This window comes from Salmo salar, chromosome 29 (assembly GCF_965601325.2).
Source record: "Salmo salar chromosome 29, fSalSal1, whole genome shotgun sequence".
NCBI lineage: Eukaryota > Metazoa > Chordata > Actinopteri > Salmoniformes > Salmonidae > Salmo > Salmo salar.
In genome coordinates this window covers 21,728,052-21,750,860 of record NC_138319.1, presented here as the reverse complement: position 1 = coordinate 21,750,860, position 22,809 = coordinate 21,728,052, and the positions used below count along the sequence as shown (strand labels likewise).

General features: G+C 43.3%; 1 protein-coding gene across 1 annotated transcript in view; it reads left to right on the top strand.

Annotated features, from left to right (window-relative positions):
• ofcc1 (orofacial cleft 1 candidate 1) overlaps window positions 1-22,809 on the top strand; it is a 101,813-nt gene that overhangs the window by 41,688 nt on the left and 37,316 nt on the right. The window contains exons 8-10 of the mRNA XM_045710803.2: window positions 11,078-11,344; window positions 13,226-13,478; window positions 15,677-15,840. Of these exons, the coding sequence (XP_045566759.2) occupies window positions 11,078-11,344; window positions 13,226-13,478; window positions 15,677-15,840 (684 nt within the window). The remainder of the gene's footprint in view (window positions 1-11,077; window positions 11,345-13,225; window positions 13,479-15,676; window positions 15,841-22,809) is intronic.

Genomic DNA, 22,809 nt, shown 5'->3' with positions numbered 1-22,809 from the left:
TCTTTCTTGGAGTCTTGATTATATTCTCCTCTCACTTTTATCCCCTTCGATTTGCATATCAAAAAGTAAGGTATTAGTTGCCAACCTCAAATGCAACTCATCCCAAAACACACGTCGCTGCACGATAATAACAGTTAACAGTGAATTACAATTTCAAAGAAAAACACAATGCTCTTAAGTGCAAGTATTGACAATAACAGACAATTCCCTGCAAATGAAAAGGCAAGAATTTCCTGCTCAGTTGATATCTGTTTGAAGAAACATGAAAGGCACTCGCCGACCCTTCCACCTTATTTGATGTCTGCGAGTGGAGACTTCTTAAGCACCTTTCTCAAAAGAATGTGAGTGAATAAAATCAAAATGTTTGATTAGTGTTGTAATTTGATACGGCCAATTTGCTACTGGATACCACTGCAACAACTTTTACTAAGGAAAACATATTTGAACTGACTACTATAGCCTACTGTACTGACCAATAAACAATGTGACAATCCAACACAGCATTTTAAAGTCAATGGTGGATCTGTATTTTTAGGACTTTTCTGATTCCATATAAAATAGGAAATGAACAGGAAAGTGTTAGCTGCATTTACATTTATCTTTAACAGCCTCTTATTACCAACTTTAGTGGGCCACGCAAACTCCTCCTGATTTCATTGTAGTGGGTTTTGGTGTAATCTGTTGTGGGAGGAGTTGCCTTTTTAATCTGATAGGAAAGTTTTCATTGCATTTGTGTAACCCAACTTGAACTTTAAGATGATAACAGTACTTGAAGTTTAAACTGTGACCTCTACACATGAGCACCTCTAATAATATTAAAGACCCAATCAGCATTGACTCAAGGGGCCAGTACTCATGAGGAGCCAGTACTCATGAGGAGCCAGTACTCATGAGGGGCCAGTACTCATTAGTCAACTATATTGGTCTGGAGGACTACAGGTCATTACAGAAAACATATTTGTCCACAATCATCTGTCCCTCAAATGTGTTTTGCTTTCCCCCTCTGTTTGTGCATTAATTAGACTGCCGAGTGTGTCGCAGCAATGGTATCCAACTAAATATTTTTTTCTCTCGTTTTGGGGAAACCTGTTTTAATCAAACTCACTCTCACATAACAATTAGATCTAATTAGCCCAATTATCAAGACTCTAATTACACTGAAATGTACCCCCTAAATCTCATATCAATTATATCTGTGACTTTCCTGTTAGAAAAAGAGAAAGGGAGAAAGATAAGACAAAGTGTAGCAACACCCTTCGCCTCCAGAGGCCAAAGGATGATACAAGTATCCCCACAGTAGATTCACTCCATGCTGTCTGATACTATTGTGTATGTCTCCTTATCGCTCATTTGGATTTTGCACTGTCACATACTGTAATAGAGGATTGTTTGGACTTCAGTTTTATTTCTGTCGCAAATAATGAATTCCGACATTTTAAAGAATTACTGTATATGCAGCTTTAGAAATGAGGTCGGTTCTGTTGAATGGATTTCTGGTATTTGAACTGTTGTAATCATTCATTTAAAGGCATCTCTCTCATGGGTGGTCAGAGGCCTTAAATCTTTGTAAGGTCTTTATGATCCATCAGAGCATAGTTGACCCAGTGCAGTCTTTCTCTGTTCTGGTACCTTATCTTTCATTAGCTTCTTCCATTCATTCAGTCTACCATCAATGTAACAGTTGCACTGTTGCAGCACAACACCAAATGCTGCATGCTGCAGTCCATAGGGCATACGGGGGAAATCGTAGAAACTCTGTTTTGTTCCTCTGTGAGACTCGGAACCCTAACTGTTCTCAATGTGGCGTTCCGTGGAGTCACCAGGAAGTCGGGAACACAGTGACCTACTTTCCCCTCCAGCCTGATGGGTTGGAGATCCACGCTTCCCTTCCACCCGTTCCCCGGCAGTGCTTGGCAAGGCGTCGCTTGAGTCCCTGCCTCTCCGGCTGTGTGTGTGTCGACGAGAGAGGCTGGCCAAATACCGCCAGGTCACGAATCAACGACGCTCACCTGTTGGCGGGGTAGGGGGCAGCCCCTCTCTCCCTCTGTCGGCAACGCCACTCTGCTTTTGGAAAGGAAAAGAAAAGTAAGTCTTTTTTTCTATGCCTGTCTGTTTGGAAATGGCTATGAAAACACATTGTGCTTTGTTATGGGTTGGTTATCTAAATATTGCACTGAAGTGCATCGCTGATTTGACAGTGCATTGACAAAAAAGACTAGTTCACACTGATGTAAACAACAACCAGAGAGGAACGACTGGAACCTGAGGGAGAGAGAGAGAACCACCTGAAACAACAACAACCTTCCTCAACGATCCCACATACTGTGCTACTCCAAACCAGAACCCAGCAGGGGTCAATCAAATCTGATGTAATGCTCGGTGGAGTTGTGGGTAGAGGTGACGAGCAGTCACCCACCACAGGTTCCCAGAGTCCTTTCCTGCATCCGTGGCCGGGTCGCGCTAGATGTTGCTCCCACTTCAAGGAAATCAGCGCTGTCAGCTTTCTAACAGGCAGGTCCCTGCCCTGACGCCATTTGCTCGTCCCTGGCAAAGTGGGCATACGATCAGAGAAAGGCCCTCCTAGGCCTGGCAAGTCTGGTATCGTCTGGTCTGGGTCAGTGAGCTGTGTTTCCCATATCCCCTTTATGGGGCCTTAGAGAGAGAAAGAGAGAGACTGAGAAAGAGAGAGGAGATGTTCACAGTGCACAGAGGGCAGGGGCAGAGGTGAGGCTGCTCTGCCACTCTTTTCCAGTTCATTTGTCTTCACATGTTATCTGGATGACAGGAACACTGAAAAATATTGCCAAGTCAATAAACATCTTGAAAAAGTTTGACTCATTCCAGTAGTTTTCCCAAAATTGTTTTTAAAACAATAAATTATGCTTGGATGAAAGTGACTTTTACAAGACAGAGACATACTGACTAATGTACTGTAGTACAAACATACAGGACACACTCTCCTTGTACAAATAAACACGGGATCCTGATTTTCCATTAGAACAACATTACTGACGAGTTGCTCTTCTAATAAGCTGACAGGCTGTAACCGTTGATTTTATCAGCTGTCTGACAGACATATTTGTATATCTAAATATGACGTTGGCCGACCATTTTGGGTATTGTCAATTTTAGCCAAAGCACACTGTCTGAGCCATTGCTCTCCGACTGACCTGTTGTTACCTTTCCCTGTTCTCTGGCTAGTCATTGGATTTAATTATTTACATTGGCAATGGCATGTGTGGCAATCGCTATGTTTGTAGGGTAGACTATTCCAGCGCCCTTTCCCCACACCAGTCTTTTACGTGAGTGCATGAGCTTTGTCGGAATGGGCTAGGTCGCTATTGTCAGTCTCACCCTTCGTTGGCTGGCCCGTTCCCAGTGTAAATCCTGTGCCTGACACACACACACTCTGGAGGTTTCTGTGGGCCTGGAGCCCCATGGCTCTGGGATTACAGTCTGCCAGTGGGCCCTGATGGAAGGATGCAGTCTTAGTTGCCAATCATCACCACCACCTCCATCCCTTACCTACACCCCCCTCCATCCCCTACCTACACCCCCCTCCATCCCTTACCTACACCCCCCTCCATCCCTTACCTACACCCCCCTCCATCCCTTACCTACACCCACCTCCATCCCTCTACCTACACCCCCCTCCATCCCTTACCTACACCCCCCTCCATCCCTTACCTACACCCCCCTCCATCCCCTACCTACACCCCCCTCCATCCCTTACCTACACCCCCCTCCATCCCTTACCTACACCCCCCTCCATCCCTTACCTACACACCCCTCCATCCCCTACCTCTACCACAACCTTCCCCTACCTACACCCCTCCCAACCCTGAACGTCAACCATCACCACCTTCCCCTACCTACACCCCCCCTAACCCTGAACGTCAACCATCACCACCTTCCCCTACCTACACCCCCCCTAACCCTGAACGTCAACCATCACCACCTTCCCCTACCTACACCCCCTTAATCCTGAACGTCAACCATCACCACCTTCCCCTACCTACACCCCCTTAATCCTGAACGTCAACCATCACCACCTTCCCCTACCTACACCCCCTTAATCCTGAACGTCAACCATCACCACCTTCCCCTACCTACACCCCCTTAATCCTGAACGTCAACCATCACCACCTTCCCCTACCTACACCCCCCCCAACCCTGAACGTCAACCATCACCACCTTCCCCTACCTACACCCCCCCCCAACCCTGAACGTCAACCATCACCACCTTCCCCTACCTACACCCCCCCTAACCCTGAACGTCAACAATCACCACCTTCCCCTACCTACACCCCCCCTAACCCTGAACGTGTGGTGAGATAAGAGAGTGAGAGAACGAGAGGGGAGCGTGATGGAGCTTTGACACACCAACACGCCTGCTGGGAGCGTGTGCAGTGGCATGTGGGGTAGCGTGATGTGCAACCTGCCTGGCACGGAGAAGAGCCTCACACTTGCATGCTGGGAATGCAGCAGCTCTTGTTGCTCCTCTCTCTATCTCCCTCTCGCTCTCTTTCTCTCTCTCTCTCTCTCTGGTGACAATGTCCTGCAGTTATGAAGACAAGGTCACGAGGAGAATGAAACTACCATGTTAAATACTGATGCAATTCTCAGGAGGCTTCTTGGGGCCTCCCAGTGTACATCACCCAAATAGATCTCTCCAGAGCACTTGTGATTAGTTGTTTCCCCTGCCATAATCAGAGGGGTTATTAAACTGCAGCGATACCACACCGCAAAGCATTGGATTGTTTTTTAAAGGTCAGAATTATACTTAGGTGATGGAAAACAACCTGCTTTGGGATGCTAAGTGCTGTGTTTATAGAGGGGGAGAGTAAGGGTAGCCCCTTTGGTTTGTTGATCCCAGGTGCATGCGAATCCTAATGTTTCCACCGCTATTTATGGTTCGCTGTGGGACCTACCATTTCCATGTTTTAATCCTATATCCATCAAGTCTATAAAAAGGCCACATGTTGCATTTCGGGTTGAAAACAGGCAAGAATGGCTACCTCATGTAAACAAGCAGGCCTGTTCTCATGAACGAGGCCAAAACACGTTTCGGGGGATATTTGGCTTGGGTAGAACCTTCCTCTGATTACCCTTTCTCTCTGCCAGTTCTGTAGCAATATTATAGCGCTAGCGTTTCATTGGTTCTCCTACACTTGCCTTGCATGTAAGAGCCTCCTCCTCGCATTAAAAAAGGCCCAGGCAGCTATTAGTCAAACAAGGCCTCCTAATTAAGTGGAACATATTTTTTCACTACTTTTGATTAGGTTAGAGAGCCCAGGCTCCCAGTCCCTCTCAGCTGCAAATAATTCTGATAATTTGGCAGTACGGGCATTATGCTATTCTAATTATATGATGTACTCCAATTCTACAGCTGAGTCACGATGCCATAATTCTCTTTACTATACCCCAAATACCTACTGCTTTCCCATTTTCTCAATGAAACTCATTTATGTGTAACTTGCTTTGCCAGTGTCCTGTAAATGGGGCAACATATAAAACCGAAGATGTTAAGGTAATTGTAGAGGTTGGGAGAAAAATAAAACAATGTTAAGTTAAACCTCGAGAAAATTGAGCACATTTAAAAATAACAAATAAAACTTCTCATAAGATGATATCAAGATGACTTAATTAACCGAAAGCCTCGGTTATGGCCTCGCGGGCATGCTGCTGTGGGCTTTTTTACGTCCCTTTTTTTAGCGGCTTTTAGAAAAATACCACCACTGCTGGACCATATGATTATCATTTCATATATCTTATGGGAGAGAGTGTATTTGGGATTTTCACTTTGTTTTTGTTAAGAGGTTTCATAGCTTCCTGCTTGACTTCATCCCACCTGCTCCAGATTTCTACATGCCAAGATTGTTCAATCTATTACAGATACTTCTACCCCAGAAGTAGAAACACCTAGATATTTCTAGTGAGAACTATTTTTGCCATTACAATGTGCCATTTTTGCCATTACAAATGTGTACACAGTGATGTAATGTTGTCCCATGGCTTGCAGAGTTACCTCCCCCGATTGACCCACGGGACACGGCACTCAGTGACAGTGATGCCAGCCTGACTACAATATTGTCCCTAGTTAATTGTCAGCAGCATTAGAAAGGTCAGGCTGTTGGAATCACATAGTGCCCCTCGCTGCTTTGATTGAAGCATTCATTCCCAGCTCGTGTTTTACCAGGAAGTGTTTTTTTAAAGCTATCAAGGGTCAGATTAACTAGGTGACTTTCTCTCTCTCCTACAGATGTAGGATCTTAATTTGACCTATATTGTCACAGTAAAATAATCCTGCAGCAACAGGATTTTAACATTTAGTCCATAATGTTGCTTGATAGGTGGTTAGGCTATTAGCTGGCCAAACGTAGGTTACATGACATGTGCAATACTGTTAATATAACTGTGTGTTAGTGTGGGTTTTCAGTGAATTTATCTAAATCACAAAGCTCATCTGCATTTACTGCGAAATTTTTCAGCAACAAAAGAGTGATCAAATTAAGGTCCAACATCTGTAAACCAGCTTTAGTCGCTGTCAATTATAGATAACAATCTTAATTTACTGTCACTGTAGAAAATAAATGCTGTTCTACTGCGCGTGTGTGTGTGTGTGTGTGAGTGTGCAATGAGCTGCAGTGGTGTTGAGGAGCATATGCACCCTTCACTGTGTGACGACCCTTAACTTAAGAAAAAAGCCCATCAGCTGTTGAGGAGGAGACAGTCATGTCTTGTCTCTCTCACTTCAAAGAACCAGGTACTGTAACTCAGTGCAGTGCAGGCCTGTGAAATCTTCCTTGAAGTTCAGGCACGCTTTGGATGTGTTGTGTAAAACACGTCGCTATAAAGAAGACATACACTGTGATATTGCTAATCTCGCGATTTACCATCAATCACCAAAAAAGCACAGCTCTCTTTCCACCACTCAGCGGCTTGACGCTCGCTTTAAGTGAGACTGCTTGAGTAAAAAACATAGAGAGAGACGGAAGGAGAGGGAGCATGCTTGCTTTGTTTGAAAACTGGGAGTTAGAAAGATACTTTGACTTTGAAGATATTTGCATGTAAATCTTGTAAAGTGAGTGTAGCTGCTGCACCAGTGGAGCATAAAGCTCTAGTGTTAATTTATGCATGTATTCTCTAATACACTGCAGAGGAGCAGGAGGCCCGTGTGTAATGTGTGTGGTTGGGGCCCTTAAGTGGAAGTGACATAGTACTTTGGTTCCAGGATGGTATTATTACATTCTTAGCTGGTTTTTGCTCAGATAACTTTGAAAACCCATGTTGTCCTCAGTTGTAAGCTATAGAAGCTGATTGGAAATCGGTCTGTATGTGGTTTGCCATTATGTCAGACAAACCTTCTGAAACGCAAAGGAAAAACAGTTCCCTTGTCCTGGCCTTGCTTACAGAACATAGAATGTAAACAAGGGTGATATGTCATTTTTTTTTGTCAGTCCTATCTTTCCACTATGCTTAAAAACGACAGTATTTTTGACTTACATCACCGATATGCATTCAGCGTGTGAAGAAACAATAACATTATGGGGCATTTGGCGAACTGTCTAGCTAGCGTTTGTTTAAAAAAAAAAATCTGCAGACAAGAATTCGTTCCCCGACAGCGGGGCTTCAGAAAAAAGTGGTTTTGACGCATTTACAAAACAATGCCCATGTCCCCCCCCCCCCCAAAAAACGAAGTGACAGCAAGTAACTTAATCCTACAAATAAATGATAAGTCTGGTCTTTGAGTGGCCCCAGATTTAGAGCCTTAACTGACGGGGGGGGGGGGGGGGGGATTTCTCAGGGTTACCTTCTTTCGTGCTCCCACCCCTGCAGCCAGCTCCGCATAAATCAGCTTTAAACTCCACGCCACACTATCTCCCTGCAGTACTGCCATCATTACCCATGCCAACTTAAAGGCTTAATACGTGTCCCTACTCGCTGCTTACTTTATACTATTTTGCTATTTTTAAAGAGCACGGCGTTCATGTCCATGGTATATCGTATATGTGTAGAGAGATGCTCTCTTGTATCATTCAACTGGAGACGGCTGTGTTGCAACGTTATCCAGATTTTTGTTGAAGCTATATGATTTTATTCATGGAGAGCTGTGTCCGATATTGGTGTATGCAATGCTAATCTTCTTTGAAAACTGAGAGATAACTACAATGAACTCCAATGAAAATAACCTGAACAAAGAAATATATGTGTGTGTGTGTGTGTGTGTGTGTGTGTGTGTGTGTGTGTGTGTGTGTGTGTGTGTGTGTGTGTGTGTGTGTGTGTGTGTGTGTGTGTGTGTGTGTGTGTGTGTGTGTGTGTGTGTGTGTGTGTGTGTGTGTGTGTGTGTGTGTGTGTGTGTGTGTGTAAAGTGTTGGTTCCATGTTTCATGTGCTGAAATAAAAGATCCCAGACATTTTCCATACGCACAAAAGTGTGTTTCTCTCAAATGTTGTGCACAAATTTGTTTACATCCCTGTTAGTGAACATTTCTCCTTTGCCAAGATAATCCATCTACATGACAGGTGTGGCATATCAAGAAGCGTATTAAACAGCATGATCATTACACAGGTGCACCTTGTGCTGGGGACAATAAAAGGCCACTCTAAAATTTCCGTTTTGTCACACAACACAATGCCACAGATTGGCATTGCGTGCAATTGGCATGCTGACTGCAGGAATGTCCACCAGAGCTTTTGCCAGATAATTGAATGTTAATTTATCCTAACATAAGCCCCCTCCAACGTTGTTTTAGAGAATTTTGTACACAGACCACGTGTAACCACGCCAGCCCAGGACCTCCACATCCGGCTTCTTCACCTGTGGGATCGTTTGAGACCAGCCACCCGGACAACTGATGAAACTGAGGAGTATCTTTTGTCTGTAATAAAGCCCTTTTGTGGGGGAAAACTCATTCTGATTGGCTGGGCCTGGCTCCCCAGTGGGTGTGCCTGGCTACCAAGTGGGTGGGCCTATGCCCTCCCAGGCTCACCCATAGCTGCACCCCTGCCTAATACATAGATTAGGGTCTAATGAATTCATTTCAAATAACTGATTTCCTTATATGAACTATACTCTGTGAAATTGTTGCATTTATATGTTTGTTTAGTATATATGGAATATCTTTTTCACATATGAAATAGTATATACGTTATGTCCACAATATGTCTCTTTGAATGTATGGCACTGTATAGCATTGCAATAAGGCATGACATTGGAGTGAAAATCCTTCTTCTCATCACACCCCCTCTCCCTGCTATTTAAATATTGTACTTTTGGTAATTGGAGGTCCCACAATGAAATCAATTCAGTGGGTGATAACAGATTTCACATCGCGTTACCCATTTGGCTTTGAGTAGCCCCCTTGTGTGGAGACAGCTAAAAATATTCCTATTCATGCATCATCAATATCTTCATTACAAGAAAGATGGGAGTCAGGTTGTATTTGCAGTTCCTCCGTAATGCCTCTTGACAGGGTATCATCTTGCCTATGTCTGTGACACATAGCTTTTTTGTCTACTGTGTAATTTTACTTTTGCCGACGTGCGGAAAGCCTTTCTGTACCACACCACGAAGCCAGAGTCGTGATAAGGCCTAGAATGATACAACTGACCTTTTTCCAATGACAAAACAGCAAGTAGAGACAAAATACATGCACTTTGTTAAAAACTCACAGCATTTAGGTTATAACACACTAAACTTACAGTATGAGCTTCATGAATAAGTGCATTGACAGAATGCTGTGCTTCTTCTTGTCTATCCACATTGGATACTATTCCACTTGATCCCATATGAATCCATATATCAATCCACTGTACAGAATGTATTTCTCCTATCCATTCCCATTCACAACATACAGGGGGAAAAAAACAATCAAATGTGCAGTCGAATTTTTCCCAGTAATTGACTTGTATGCTACGTAGTTTATCCTCACTGTACCAGTTTGTTTCAGAGTGCTGCATGAATATTTATCTACAGTCTATAACTGTTGACTGGGCGTTTTCTGAATGAAAGCGAGCTCTCCGACATGGAAAGAACTTGAAGCGATCTCTCGTGTTTATCTGCAAGGAAACCTGAGAACTTAACACAAATAATTTAACACTTCACAGAGTGCCTTCCTCCAGGGTTTGGTTGATGATCACTTTTAGTTTATTGTGACTTGATTTAGGAAATTACCAGCCACATCCTGTGACTTAATATTGGGTGAATTACGCTCCACTGGACTCAAATCTAACAGTACAGTTGGATGAGGGGATGGAGAGAAACAATTGATTATTTTGCTTTTCCTCTTTAGGCATTATATGCAAACCATTTCCCTGGGTACACACTACAAAGTGAATACCAAGCATCTATGGGAACAGAAAGATGGCTAGACGTATGGATGTCCACGGGCTGTTGCCTGGAGAAATATTAGGATGCACCTTCGCCTTGTTTGACTCTTCTCACACCAACAAAGGGACATGTTGTGTCTTTAGCCGTGTGTGTGTGTTTGTTTGCACATGCGTCTCTGTGTGTGTGTGTGCTAAGTTTGGAGATGGTAGGGGAGACTAGAGCCCTGTTGAGAGAGGCTCTTATGTTCTCAGTCTTGTCCTAATGTGGCGTTCCAGTTTTCCATGCCAGGTCATTACTGGCCCAGCAGCACCCACTCTCTCCTCCTCTCCATCCAAACTCTCCATCTGTGCCCTCTATATGAAAGAGAATGGCTGAGCAAGAGCAGGGCTGCACTGGGGAGAGAGAGGTGCACTGTGGAGAGAAGCTGAGCAGGGGTAGGAGGGGCTGCTGAGAGAGGCGAGAGAGAGGCCTGTGTGGAGAGAAGCTGAGCAGGGGTAGGAGGGGCCGCTGAGAGATGCGAGAGAGAGTCCTGTGTGTGTGTGTGTGTGTGTGTGTGTGTGTGTGTGTGTGTGTGTGTGTGTGTGTGTGTGTGTGTGTGTGTGTGTGTGTGTGTGTGTGTGTGTGTGTTTGTTTCCAGGCCCTGCACTCTCCTGCTGTCGTCTTTCTAAATCTCTCTTGTGTCTCCCTCTCTCCCTGTATATCCGAGTATACACTGTATATACTGTATGTGTGATGTTTTTTCCAGGCCTGTGCTCTCCTACAGAGGGCCGGGCGGCGGCGGCACCAGCAGTGGTAGCGGTGGTGGGGCTGCTGAGCGTACACATTTGGCTCTCCGCATGATCCCGTCAGAGCTGGGCCTGTCACCGCGGCGCTGGGGCTGGCGCTCCTCCTCAGCAGCAGCACAGCTCTGCCTCATTATGCCGCTCCTGGCTTTGATCTGGTTTGCGTGGCTCTACCTGCATTACTGCAGCCAGTGGCTCTTCCTCCAGGCCATCGCAGTTCCTGTCAACAAGTGAGTGTGCTTCCTTTGATATCCTCCTCTCTCCGAGGAGGTGGAGGAGGAGGAGTGATTGTGTGTGTGTAGAGAGAGTGCATGGGAGAGGAGAGAAGAGGCAAGAGCTAGCACAGTGCAGCGGAGTTGTGTGTGTGTGTGTGTGTGTGTGTGGGGAGGACACACACAGACACACACACACATAGATGTACATAAGTACTCACACACTCCCTCCCACTAGATACTGTATAAAAATCTGCCCATTACCAGTTTAACAAGACTTGCCTAAGCATTAATGAAACCATGTGGCAGAATTCATTGATTTCAACAGGCATTCTTGCGTGTGCATTATTTGGAAAGAATGTATTGTTTATTATTTTGTAGACAGTATTTCATAATAAACAAAGTAGGATGCCATCGAGAGGCTGTTATATCTCAATAGCACATGGTGTTGATTTAATTCATCACATTAAAAGCAAGACTGTGAATATGCTTACAAGCATTAAATCATAGAAAAGCCATCTGACATCTGACAGAATACAGGAAAAATGTGCATGAGTACAAAAGGAGTGGAGGGAGGGGGGATGGAGGAAAAAAAACATGCAAATCGAGGGGGTCACCAGCCACCAACGGATGACAAGTTCCACATGTCTGGCCACTTCCTCTGAGCATTTCTCCCTGTAATGGGCAGTCCCCAGCTAGCTCTCTGTCTCCATCTCTGACAGTCTGGGGATGGCCAGTGTGCTGACAGCCTCCCCCCAGCCCCACCCCCTGTGTCTAGCCCCCTGTCTCACCCGATGCCCTCCCCCAATAGTGCCTCTGGGACATCAGCGGGCAGCAAAGCGGGCCCTTCATGAGCGAGACACTCTCACTCAGGCCCCACGCGGCTCTCCCATCACCCCCAGCACTCACACGTACACACACACACAGACTGTACACACACACACATCATCACCAGTCAGGTGGCCAAGAGCCACTTTGCCAGCATATCACACCACCACCTCACAGGCCCAGTCATTAAAGAGCACCACATGCACATTAGACATTACATCACTCTGTGGCCCGCACAGAGTACTAAATCAGTATTATTACTCCTCATTTTATTTGTCAACATTCAACAATATATATTTCTGTAAAAATGACATTTGTAAAAACCTGGTACAAACCACAGATACGGTATATTAAAATACAGGGATAGGGATATAATGACTGTTTATAGAATTGTAAAGTTGCCATGGAATTTGACTTAAACTGAAGATGGAAACCTCTAGACAGGTCAGGACAGAGCGTAGCATATAGACGAATAGATGAATTGTTGAGCAGACAGAAAGCGATAGTAGGTTTAGCAGTGTTGTGTTGGATCAGAAGGAGTACAAATGGACCATCAGTGGGAGTAATGGCGAGTGGCTGAGAGTGGGTTGTTTCTCTTAGCGAATCACATGTGAATTAATGGGCAAAACAGGCACCTCTTTACTCACACAAGCACTACTCGCAGATGGTAGATTAAGAAACTCATGAGCCATGACCTGAATTGTTGAGTGTAGGTACAGTACATCTTATCTTACCTTTTGTTATCGAAAACAACAGCTTCACAACACTTGAGTTGCATGCTCAATTTACTATGAATTGATTGGTACTGTAGATCCATCATCTTTTGCCGCAATGTACTTTATTCATCAAGTGATCCCCACCACAAACGGAAATTAACCATTTTTGGTTATGATGTACACGAAAACACGACTAGTATGTTCTTTATTCAATATATATTTTGACATAAATGTTTTGCTATTTCAGTGTGCTATCACATGTATATGTGTCCTGTCTTAGAGTGGATGGAGCACCCCAAAGCCCTGATGTAGGCTAACACTTCTCTTGTTTTCCTCTACCCACCCCCCCTTCCAGATTCCAGTTCCATGCCCACACCGTGGAGCTGGTCTACCAGAATTCCTTGCTTCATACCCGCGAGGAGTTGGCTATGGTCGTGGTGGGACCTCTGACCTTGAACGCCGTAACATTGCTGCTGCTCCTGATCAGATGGGGCTGTCAGCTAGCGTTTGGCTCACTCCCCTCCTTCACGTCAAACTTTATCATGGCTTTGGGAGTGTGGACAGTGCTGGACCCGCTGGCGGTCTTTGTAGTGGATGCCATCCTGGGGGTAAGTCACTTAAAATAACTTGGACACTTGTGTTCACTTTAAATGGGAAGTTCACTTTATCTTAGCAAAGTGACTTTAGAAGTTAGAAAAAAAGCACACACAAGGTTAGATCCATGTCTTTTTGCATCAGGGATCCCGTTTTGTCTGTCCGAAAGAACGCCACCGTCAGATGACATTCAGTTATTTATGCGGAATGTGAAACCATGACATAGAGGTTGATAAGAGGCTATTTGAAAGCCACACTGTATATGTGTATTATTATTTGGCCTGGTATTTGATCTATCTATCATTTCAATAACCACCATGTACCTCAATGAACATAAATGATAATCCAAGGTGAATGTCCAATATGTATCTAATATGCATGTGTACTGTCCAATCATATCCTATGGTTAATCATATGGTTATTAGTGAAGAGATATTAGTGAAGAGTATAATATTTCCTCACATAATGGAATACCACAGAGGGCCTTGACAAATGCATCTCCAGCCAAACACTTTCCCCGGTTTTCTCTTTGTCGGAGACCTCTTATATTACCTGTAGATTACACTGTAGATGTACTGTACTGTCCTTTGCTTCAATGTATTTAATCCAGTGTATATACAGCACATTCGGAAAGTATTCAGACCCCTTGACTTTTTCCAAATTTTGTTACGTTACAGCCTTGTTCTAAAATTGATTAAATCAAAAAATGTCATCATCAATCTACACACAATTACCCATAATGACAAAGCGAAAAAACAGGTTTTTAGAAGAAAAAAAACTAAAAACAGAAATACTTTATTTACATAAGTATTCAGAACCTTTGCTAGGAGACTCGAAATTGAACTCAGGTGCATCCTTGAGATGTTTCTACAACTTGATTGGAGTCCACCTGTGGTAAATTCAATTGATTGGACATGATTTGGAAATCATAAGGAGTACATATAGACACCTGTCTATATAAGATCCCACAGTTGACAGTGCATGTCAGAGCAAAAACCAAGCCGTGTGGTCGAAGGAATTGTCCGTAGAGTTCCGAGACAGGATTGTGTCGAGGCACAGATCTGGGGAAGGGTACCAAAACATTTCTGCAGCATTCAAGGTCCCCAAGAACACAGTGGCCTCCATCATTCTTAAATGGAAGAAGTTTGGAACCTCCAAGACTCTTCCTAGAGCTGGCCGCCCGGCCAAACTGAGCAATCGGGGGAGAAGGGCCTTGGCCATGAAGGTGACCAAGAACCCGATGGTCACTCTGACAGAGCTCCAGAGTTCCTCTGTCGAGATGGAAGAACCTTCCAGAAGGACAACCATATCTGCAGCACTCCACCAATCAGGCCTTTATGGTAGAGTGGCCAGGTGGAAGCCACTCCTCAGTAAAAGGCACATGGACAGCCCGCTTAGAGTTTGCCAAAAGGCACTTAAAGGACTCTCAGGCCATGAGAAACAAGATTCTCTGGTCTGATGAAACCAAGATTGAACTCTTTGGCCTGAATGCCAAGCATCACGTCTGGAGGAAACCTGGCACCATCCCTACAGTGAAGCATGGTGGTCACAGCATCATGCTGTGGGGATGTTTTTCAGCATCAGGATCAGGGAGACTTGTCAGGATCAAGGGAAAGATGAACAGTGCAAAGTACAGAGAGATCCTTGATGAAAACCTGCTCCAGAGCGCTCAGCACCTCAGACTGGGGCAAAGGTTCACCTTCCAACAGGACAACGACCCTAATCACACAGCCAAGACAACTTAGGAGTGGCTTCAGGACAAGTCTCTGAATGTCCTTAAGTGGCCCAGTCAGAGCCCGGACTTGAACCTGATCAAACATCTCTGGAGACACCTGAAAATAGCTGTGCAGTAACGCTCCCCATCCAACCTGACAGTCCTTGAAAGGATCTGCAGAGAAGAATGGGAGAAACCAAATAAAGGTGTGCCAAGCTTGTAGCGTCATACCCAAGAAGACTTGAGGCTGTAATCGCTACCAAAGGTGCTTTAACAAAGTACTGAGTTAAGGGTCTGAATACTTATGTAAATGTGATATTTCGGGGGGGGGGGGGGGGGGGTTATTTCAAACATTTTCATTTCTAAAACCTGTTTTTGCTTTGTCATTATAGGGTATTGGGTGTACAATGATGAGGGGGAAAAAACAATAAAATAATTTTAGAACAAAATGTGGAAACAGTCAAAGGGGTCTGAATTGTGGGCTCTATGCGTGTCCAGCGTCTGTCCTACAGTGCAGAGTCTCCTGTTGCGGATGCAGCCAAGCTCTACTGGCACTTCTACCGGACCGACCAATCAGGGGCAGCTGGAGTGGTCATCACCCTCTTCCTCTATGCCATCCTCTTCCTCCTCTCCACCACCATCCTCTACCTCTACTTCCTCAGGTCAGCACAAACATGCAGAGGCATTATGCCCAAATAAACTAATTTAATGCATTTGTAGGATAAAATATAGAAGATAAAGTTGATTTAACTCTGAATTCATTCTAATATTGAAATTGGCCATCGGTGCTGATGAGCTTAGACATAAGAAACACGGGAAAAATGGGACTCGCTAATGCCAATGAAATATCAATTGAACAGCACTGAATGCAGTACTATGCTATGAGCTTAATGTGTTTTCATACACATTACTAGGGTTTTCATGGTGTATGTACTGTAGTGCTATTATAATAATATTGGCATTTCCCACCATTGCTTCAGAACCCATGTCGTAGCTGACGTCTCAGTTCCTCGAAACAGCCCGTTTCTGAACCAGAAATGGATCTTGCTCCAGACCTGTCCTGTCACATTGGGCTTTCGTGTTGACTTTGAGTCCTCCGTCTCTGACCTTCCTAGTGGCTGAAAAGTGTCACAACACTGGGGAAGCACACAGGAAGAGCGACTAGCGAATTAGGAATTATCATTGGGGTATTTTTAGATGGTCCAGCCTATGGGGACACCCTGCCAATGAAGAGTAAAAACCCTCTAACACCCACAGTCCTGTCCACTCATTCCTATACCCGCTCCCAAATAACCAACCCCCAGACTCCCTCAATCCATGTGTGTGTGTGTGTCTGTGTTTTCACTCAACTATGTCCGCAGAAAACAAGTGTTGATCTAATCGGTTGTGATTTTAGAGTCTCATGCAATTACTAAAGCAGTTATGCATTAAGCGAAGTGCCACACAAGGCAGTGGAATTGAACGCAGCTCCATAGTCGGTAAGAGAAGATGTAAAGCGTGGCTAATTCGGAAATAGGTAGATTTGTTTTTACATAACGTGAGTAAGTAACATCCTTGCATTATGCGATTAGTTGACATGGTGTATGGTGTATGTTTCATCGTTGTGTTGTATCAATATTGAAGAGGCCTGCTGCTATAGTAGAAGGACAATGTTTGAGCTGCTCATCAGATGAAGTCTATCAGATTGAGGTCACCCCTGCTGGAACGTTAGGGGAACGTTAGCGCTAGCAGTGTTTGTGTTTGTGTTGTGATGGGGCTCTGCAAACCACTTTAGCACGTATCTCTCCCGTGAGTCGCTCTGTCCTGTGAAGAAAGCAATGCTCCAATCTGATTGGCTCAGAACCACAGCCAATGAGAGTGGTTCCTTTTCAATGGATGTTTTACTAAGGAAGTTGGGGTTTGATGGTGATTAGTGATTATTGCAAGCTGAAGATGTGTTTTATACACATGTACCAATTTTCATACATTTTCTTCTCCTATTTTTTGTTCCCGAAAGGCAATTCTCTTTTACATTATGGAAAGAGTCAGTTGTAGGCCTAATTTTGGGGGAGTGGTGAGGTAGGAAAAACATTGGGTATGTGATGAAATACTGTACCACATCCCCATCAAAAGGTGTGGGTTTTCGTACCCTGAAATTAGACCGAATCCCATTAACATTTTGAAATGTAAAAAGTCCACAATTGAATTAATCAGTTTGGAATCGGTCCGAGAGGGGTACCATTTCATTTTCCGTAAGCGACCGCTTATCGGCTCAGCACTAAATGGACAATATTAAAACAGCAGCCAGTATTAATGATTTCTGCCACTCAGTCGCCGGGTGGATTGTATTGAATATAGGGCACGAGGCTGAGGAGGGCTGATAATTTTATGGGTTACATGTTCTTATTGGCTGTCAGAGGGAGAGCTCTGACACAGCTCGTGACCTATTTCAAAAAAAAAGCCTGGGGCTATATGTATAGATAGAATGAACTGTTATCCTTTTTTAATTACATTTTAGGCTGCCTTGATTCATTGGCTGAAAAATATATATATTTCAGTAATTTTTTATTCCTACACCGAAAAACTTCACAAATAGAGGTGATGTGACATTGATTGTAGTGGTATTACATTAGAATGATTACAAGGTAAAGGAGAAGGAAAGGGTCTTCAATTTTGTATTGAGAGGAGCTGGTCTCCATCTAGTACCTTGAATGAGTCTGGATCCAGCCTTCTGTCTGTCTGTCTGTCTGTCTGTCTGTCTGTCTGTCTGTCTGTCTGTCTGTCTGTCTGTCTGTCTGTCTGTCTGTCTGTCTGTCTGTCTGTCTGTCTGTCTGTCTGTCTGTCTGTCTGTGTGTTAGGGGCTCTGGGGCTGAGACAGCCACACAAACACGTTTGTTTCACTATCCTTGTGAGGATCAAACAATTGGTTCTGATTCAAAATCCTATTTTCCTTTTACCCTTAACCTAACCCTAACATTAACCCCTAACTCCTAACCCTAATTTAAACCTTAAGCCTAAACCGAACCTCTAAACCTAAAATACTTGTTTTCCTTGTGGGGCCCGGCGAACTGTCCCCACTTGTCCGAATTTTGCTTGTTTTACTATCCTTGTGAGGACTTCTGTGCCCTTGAAGGATAGTAAAACCAAAAACACACACACACAGAGACACACACACACGCGCACACACACACACACTGAATGGGCTGAACCCTCCCTGGACCTCTCTGTCACACAACGCTCCTTAGACATGGTTTGAAGGCTAAAATGGTTAGAAGTGAGATATATTGTGTTGAATGTTGTGACTATCTATGTGGAATACAGATATTATAGAATTCAATGATTTGATATCTGTACAATTTTTTATTACATATTCTGAACAAAAATATAAAAGCAACATGTCAAGTGTTGGTCCCATGTTTCATGAGCTGAAATAAAAGATCCCAGAAATGTTCCAGACGCACAAAAAGCTTATTTCTCTCAAGTTTTGTGATCAAATTTGTTTACATTCCTGACGGTGTGCTGGGGACAATAAAAGGCCACTCTTATAATAAAAGGCCACAAAATGTGCAGTTTTGAAACACAACTCAATGCCACAGATGTCTCAAGCTTTGAAGGAGCGTGCAATTGGCGTGCTGACTGTAGGAATGTCCACCAGAGCTGTTGCCAGAGAATTTAATGTAAATTTCTCTACCATAAGCTGCCTCCAATGTACTTTTAGAGAATTTGGCAGAGCGTCCAACTGGCCTCACAACAGCAGATCACGTGTAACCACACCAACCCAGGACCTCCACATTCGGCTTCTTCACCTGTGGGATGGTCTGAAACCAGCCAGCCGGACAGCTGATGAAACTGTGGGTTTGCACAACCAAATAATTTTTGCACAAACAGTCAGAAACCGTCTCAGAGAAGCATATCTGCTTGCTCATCGTCCTCACCAGGGTCTTGACCTGACTTCAGTTCAGCGTTGTAACTGACTTCAGTAGGCAAATGCTCACCTTCGATGGCCACCAGCACGCTGGAGAAGTGTGCTCTTCAAGGATAAATCCCGGTTTCAACAGTACCGGGCACATGGTGTCATGTGGGCAAGCGGTTTGCTGATGTCAACATTGTGAATATAGTGCCCCATGGTGGCGGTGGGGTTATGGTATTGGCAGGCATAAGCTACGGACGACGAACACAATTGCATTTTATCGATGGCAATTTCAATGCACAGAGATACCGTGACAAGATCCTGATGCCCATTGTCGTGCCATTCATCCACCACCATCACCTCATGTTCCAGCATGATAATGCACGGTCCAATGTCACAAGGATCTGTACGCAAATCCTGGAAGCTGAAAATGTCCCAGTTCTTCCATGGCCTGCATACTCACCAGACACCAGACACCCATAGGCTCCCAAGTGGTGCAGCGGTCTAAGGCACTGCATCTCAGTCTTAGAGGCGTCATTACAGACCTTGGTTCGATCCTGGGCTGTATCACAACCGGCCGTGATCGGGAGTCCCATAGGGCGGCGCACAATTGGCCCAGCGTCGTCCGGGTAAGGGGTGGGTTTGGCCAGAGTAGGCCGTCATTATAAATAAGAATTTGTTCTTAACTGACTTGCCTAGTTAAATAAAGGTTAAATAAATAAAATATTATAGTAATGATTGCATATCTGTATTCCCAGTCATGTGAAATCCATAGAATAGAACCTAATGGATTTATTTAAATTGACTTATTTCCTTATATGAACTGCAACTCAGTAAAATCTTTAAAATTGTTGCATGTTGCGTTTATATTTTTGTTCAGTGTATATAATTGACACTATTGATTCATATTAATTAGCAGCTACCATTTAACAGATAAGGGTCTTTCTATAAATAAATGGGCCAATATGTGACATCACGGTCAACATTTCTAAATGGTTTGATATACATTTAAATATAATTTTCTTGTGAATAAAAGTCTAGCTAGGCACAATGAGACCATAACACCACCTACAGTAGCAACAACAAAACATCTACATGTCATTCAAAATGTCACAAGAAACATGGACACCCCATGTTTCTTTGTCATGCCTAGTTGCCAGTTTTTTTGTGCTTTAGTCAACTTCTCTATCATTTATAGCCATGCTAAACATCCCTGAAGAATGAAAAAGATAAACAACAGCATTTCTATATGTTTTAATAGTTGATATAATAATATCATACAATAACATAATACAATGGATTCTGTCAACAAAATCACTGACAATAATAATAACCAATAATGAAATCATTATAATCAGTAAACTCTTCAAGCATTGTGTATGAGTGTGTGTGTGTGAGAGAGTGTGAGAGAGTCTGTGTCTGAAAACAGGCTGTCAAATTCTTGCTTCCTCTGTCCTTGTTTCCTCCACTGCTTGCCTCTCCTTGAGAGTGCATTGTACCTGAGGGGAGGAACCTTCACTCCTCTTCCCCAATGTGCTTTGAGAAGGAGGTGAAGAATGGGGGAAACAAGGGGAGAATCTCAATTACATTTCCTTGATCCCTCAGGTCCTCTCTCCTCACCTCCTTCTCAAAACCCATTGGATAAGAAGGTTAGAGGGAAGGACCTCTGACATTCTCATCCAATGGGTTTTGAGAAGGCAACAAGGAGAGAAGATGCAATGAATCAAGGAAATGCGATTCTCCCAAGGACAGAGGAAGCAAGTATTTGACAGCTATTCAAGACTAGGTAGCTGAAAACCTGCTGTAAACAGTGAAAGGATATATTTACATATCTACTATTTACATCCTTGCTTCATCCCAGCTAGTTAGATGTGCAAACAATGACTAACTATAGCTATGGGAATAGCTCTAGTCTAGCAATATAAACTGTTGTTTTGGCTATATGGCATCATTGAAAATTATTACCAATGGTTAATTAGGTTGATAGGATAAATCTGTCCCCCAACCATTTGTGACCGACTGGCTCGATTCGGTCTTATGTTGCAAAATTTGGATTTTTTACATGGGATAAAAGTAGAGCTAGAAAATTGTATATCATACACTACAGTTGAGGAACAATGGGAAAGTAACTCTGCTTTGAAAGTTGATAAACTTGTAACCCCACTTTTGAGAAAATGTCCCTTGAAAGTTTTGGTGCACCTACTGGAGAGCTCTTCTTTGTCTACACCCATTCAGCATCACTCACATTCACTTAAGCCTTAGCTCCACCCATCTCTTTTAGGATTCACATGTGAGGCCATGTGCTAAACAGAGTGTGTACAGTAGTGTACTAAACAATCAAAGATTTAAAGACTAAAAGCTGGTTTATACTACGGCTATGTCTGTAGACAGTTGTCGCAGTGACATCATGAACATTCTATTGTCGTCCTACATCAAACTTGTCGTTATGAAAAAGCACACAAAAACTACAGGCTGCATGACATCAGCAGCCTGGTGGTCTTAAATAGCATAACTGGTGTATTTTAACATCAATAAACCCATCCGTTTAAAAATAAATGAAGTATATGTCAATCTAGCAAACCAGGCAACTAAAAGCAACTTCCTAAACAATGTTTTGGTTCGTTTCTAGCCCTTTAGCTAGCTAGCCAGTTTAAATAATTACCATATCATAGCTGACAATTACTTAACTTTAGCTCATTTTTATTAATTATTAGATAAAAAAAACGCACAACAAGATCATTATTTAAAAGTTAATGGCGAGCTAATTACAGAAAATAGCTGAGAGTGTGGCGAAATAAAAGTAGGGCATTTTACCGGATAATTTTTTAACACTGTTTCTTTAGCCTGACTTTGTATCCTAATTTGACTGGTGCAGGTCAGGTTGTTCTTCACATTACCGTCTCTGGTAAACACACACTATATCAAATAAAATCAAAGTCTATTTGTCACATGCACAGGATACAGAAGGTGTAAACGGTACAGTGAAATTGTTACTTGAATAGTGGAGTCTTTTTTTATGTAGCTAGCTAGCTAAACAATGAACCATAATCCCAATTTATAACGTTACTACCATGCATGAATCTGCAGGTAGATAAAGCTAACCAATTAGGTTCAATGCTAGCAAGTGAGCTAACATTAAGCTATAATTAGCAATGCAAATGGTTTTCTGAGATATGAATAATATTACTACACAGATCATACATGTAATGTTAGCTAGTGAGCCAGCCAGCTAACGTTAGCTAGCTAGCTAACAGTACGCTTTAACTTGCAATGGAAACAACTTTCTGTCAAAATTTGAAGCGTATAATATCTGAAAATGTAGATATCTAGACTCTCTTACCTGTATACATGGATGAACTCTTGTCCCTCTCTGTCACCGCATGCCATGGTTGCCCTTAGTTTGAAGATGTAATCCGGAGAGAGGTGTTTTATCCAACAGCCTTCTGTGTGTTCTCTTTTCGACTCTCTCCGCATATTTGCAATCAAACAAAATACTTTTCTCCATCTCTTTAGCTATCATACTCTGCTTCCCCCAGGCATTCCATGCATTATTTTGGATATGTGTGCCCATCAAAACTGTTTTCACACCGTAATATAGGGGGATACGAAATATTACGAGGTTACAGTGCACTTCCGAGATCGCCATTCAAAAAAAAGAGTCCGACAGCAATATCCAGGAATTTTACAGGATCAAGTTCAATGTGTAATTAATTTGTTAAATGCTTAGTATATGATATAACGA